Consider the following 2,282-nt stretch of genomic DNA (forward strand, 5'->3'; position numbering starts at 1 on the left):
CTGTTCCCTGTTGGGTGAGGATCCTGTTCCCTGTTGGGTGAGGATCCCAGTCCCTGTTGGGTGAGGATCCCAGTCCCTGTGGAAGCCCTCTGTGGATCCCAGAGGAAGCAGTTGGACTGTGGGGGTTTTATGTGTCCATCCCAGGCACTTGGGATTCTGTAGCACCCAGAAGAGCTGGGATTAGAAACAGAGGCCCTGAAAAGGTTGACTCTGCTCAGTTAAACCAGCGAGCTTCTGGGGATGGACTAGATGTCCCTCCTGTCAGATTCCAGGCTCTGATCTGTTTGATTTCTCCCCAGGGAGCCTTTGCCCACGATGTTCAGCATGCTGCACCCCTTGGATGAGATCACTCCTCTTGTCTGGAAGTCTGGAGGTATTTTTGCCCCTTCAGGGGTGTCACTGGAGCCCCTCGGGGTGGGATCAGCATTTTCTGTGTTAAAAAATGTGGAAATAATCACTTTCAAGTGATAAGTTAAAGCTGCTTCGTGGGCAGGGAAACTGTTAGGAACAAAACCCAGACGGTGGAGGGAAGAGGGTGTGGAAAATGCTCGTAATACTGTTACAGGAACAATCCTTTTGCCCTGATCAGAGCTAACTCCTGTTTCCCAGGTGTGTTTGGATCTTCCAGGGTGCAGTACGTGGCTGACCACACCCTGAGGATCGTGTTCCTCAGCTCTGACCCTTCCATTGTGATGACCTACGACACTGTGCAGAGCTTACACACGGTCTGGGCTCTCCGGAGGGTGAAGCCTGAGGTACCAATCCCACGTGGACTGAGCATCACTACAAAAAACCCCCGTGTATTCCCATTTCCTGGGTGTGAGAAGCACCCGGTAGTTGTGATTTATTTGATTTGTAAGAGTCAGGTGTTTGTTGGGGGTGGTTGTTTTATTTTTCAAGTGGTTTCTTGCCTGGAGCACAGCCAGGGAAGTCACGTGATGGGGATGGTCATGGATCATGCAGTGCTTCACATGTTATTCCATACGTTGTACCGGGAGGTTTGGGCTCCAAACTGTTGTGTTCTGTAAGAAAAGTGGGAAATAACTTAGTGGGAAGTAACTTAGAGCCATGAAAACTTATTACTATGGGGCTGTTGGGGTTGCCCAGAGAAGCTGTGGCTGCCCCATCCCTGGAAGTGTCCAAGGCCAGGTTGGGCAGGGCTTGAAGCAACCTGGGCTAGTGGAAGGTGTCCCTGCCCATGGCAGGGGTTGGACTGGATGGGCTTTAAGGTCCCTTCCCACCCAACCCACTCTGGGATTCTATGAAAACCATTGGAGCAGTTTCTGTGGGAGTGGGAGAGGGTGGCTGGTAGGAATAATTCCATAAGGCTGAGCACCTTCCTAGGCAGGAATTAACACCCAACTGATGGAAAAAGCCCCTCCTGTCTTGTTGGTTTGTGCTCCAGGAGCAGAGCATGGTGCTGAAGTTCCCGGAGCAGGTGGGCACCCCCCAGCACACGGCCACCAACAGCTCCCTGACCGCCCACCTCCGAAGCTTCTCCAAAGGAGACTCCCCCGGGGGCTCCCCTTTCCAGAACTACTCGTCCATCCACAGCCAGAGCAGATCCGGGTCCTCTCCCAGCCTGCAGTCCCGCTCCCCAACCATCTCCAACATGGCTGCACTGAGGTGGGCACTGCACAGCACATCCCAAAGGATGGAATTCCGTGCACGTCTGGGTTTGCTGCTTGTCTTTCTCTGCCCTTAGAAGTCTCTCCTTCCGAGGTGCAGGTGCCTCTTGTGTTGCAGCACCTGAAAGCCCTCTTGGAATCCCCTTATCCCGATAGCACAGCAGGATAATCCTGTGCAGGAGCCAGGGAGGCTGTTCTGTCACGACACAGCCTGTGTCTGTCATGGAGTCAGGGAATGTCTGCAGGTCCCAGGAGTGGGTTTGGGTCACTTTTTTAAAGAAAGACAATTAGAGGGAAGAGGTTGGGAGAGGTTTTTAATGGAATGGACCACGCAACTGAAAACGTTGGGTTTCTTCCTCCTGAAATCTCATCTGTTGGATTCTGGCAGGGATGACTGGAAATTAAATGGAGAAATAGTTTCATATGCTGGGATGTGTGTTGGTAAAGGAATCTGACACTAAACTAGTCACTAGTTTAGGGTGGGGTTTTGTTGTTTTTCAAAGTCAGGGTATGAGCTCCCTGATAGTAAAAATCCACTTTCCAGCCGTGTCCTGTGTCTTTTGATCCTGCCCCTGATTTTGAAGATCCTCTTTCCAGCCTTGTCCTGTGTCTTTTGATCCTGTCCCTGATTTTGAAGGTCCTCTTTCCATCCTC

General features: G+C 51.6%; 1 protein-coding gene across 1 annotated transcript in view; it reads left to right on the forward strand.

Annotated features, from left to right (window-relative positions):
* ANAPC1 (anaphase promoting complex subunit 1) overlaps positions 1-2,282 on the forward strand; it is a 26,480-nt gene that overhangs the window by 2,932 nt on the left and 21,266 nt on the right. Inside the window, exons 6-8 of the mRNA XM_027704135.1 lie at positions 300-373; positions 610-755; positions 1,406-1,626. Of these exons, the coding sequence (XP_027559936.1) occupies positions 300-373; positions 610-755; positions 1,406-1,626 (441 nt within the window). The remainder of the gene's footprint in view (positions 1-299; positions 374-609; positions 756-1,405; positions 1,627-2,282) is intronic.

Source organism: Neopelma chrysocephalum, unplaced genomic scaffold (assembly GCF_003984885.1).
Source record: "Neopelma chrysocephalum unplaced genomic scaffold, ASM398488v2 Primary Assembly neopelma1_257, whole genome shotgun sequence".
NCBI lineage: Eukaryota > Metazoa > Chordata > Aves > Passeriformes > Pipridae > Neopelma > Neopelma chrysocephalum.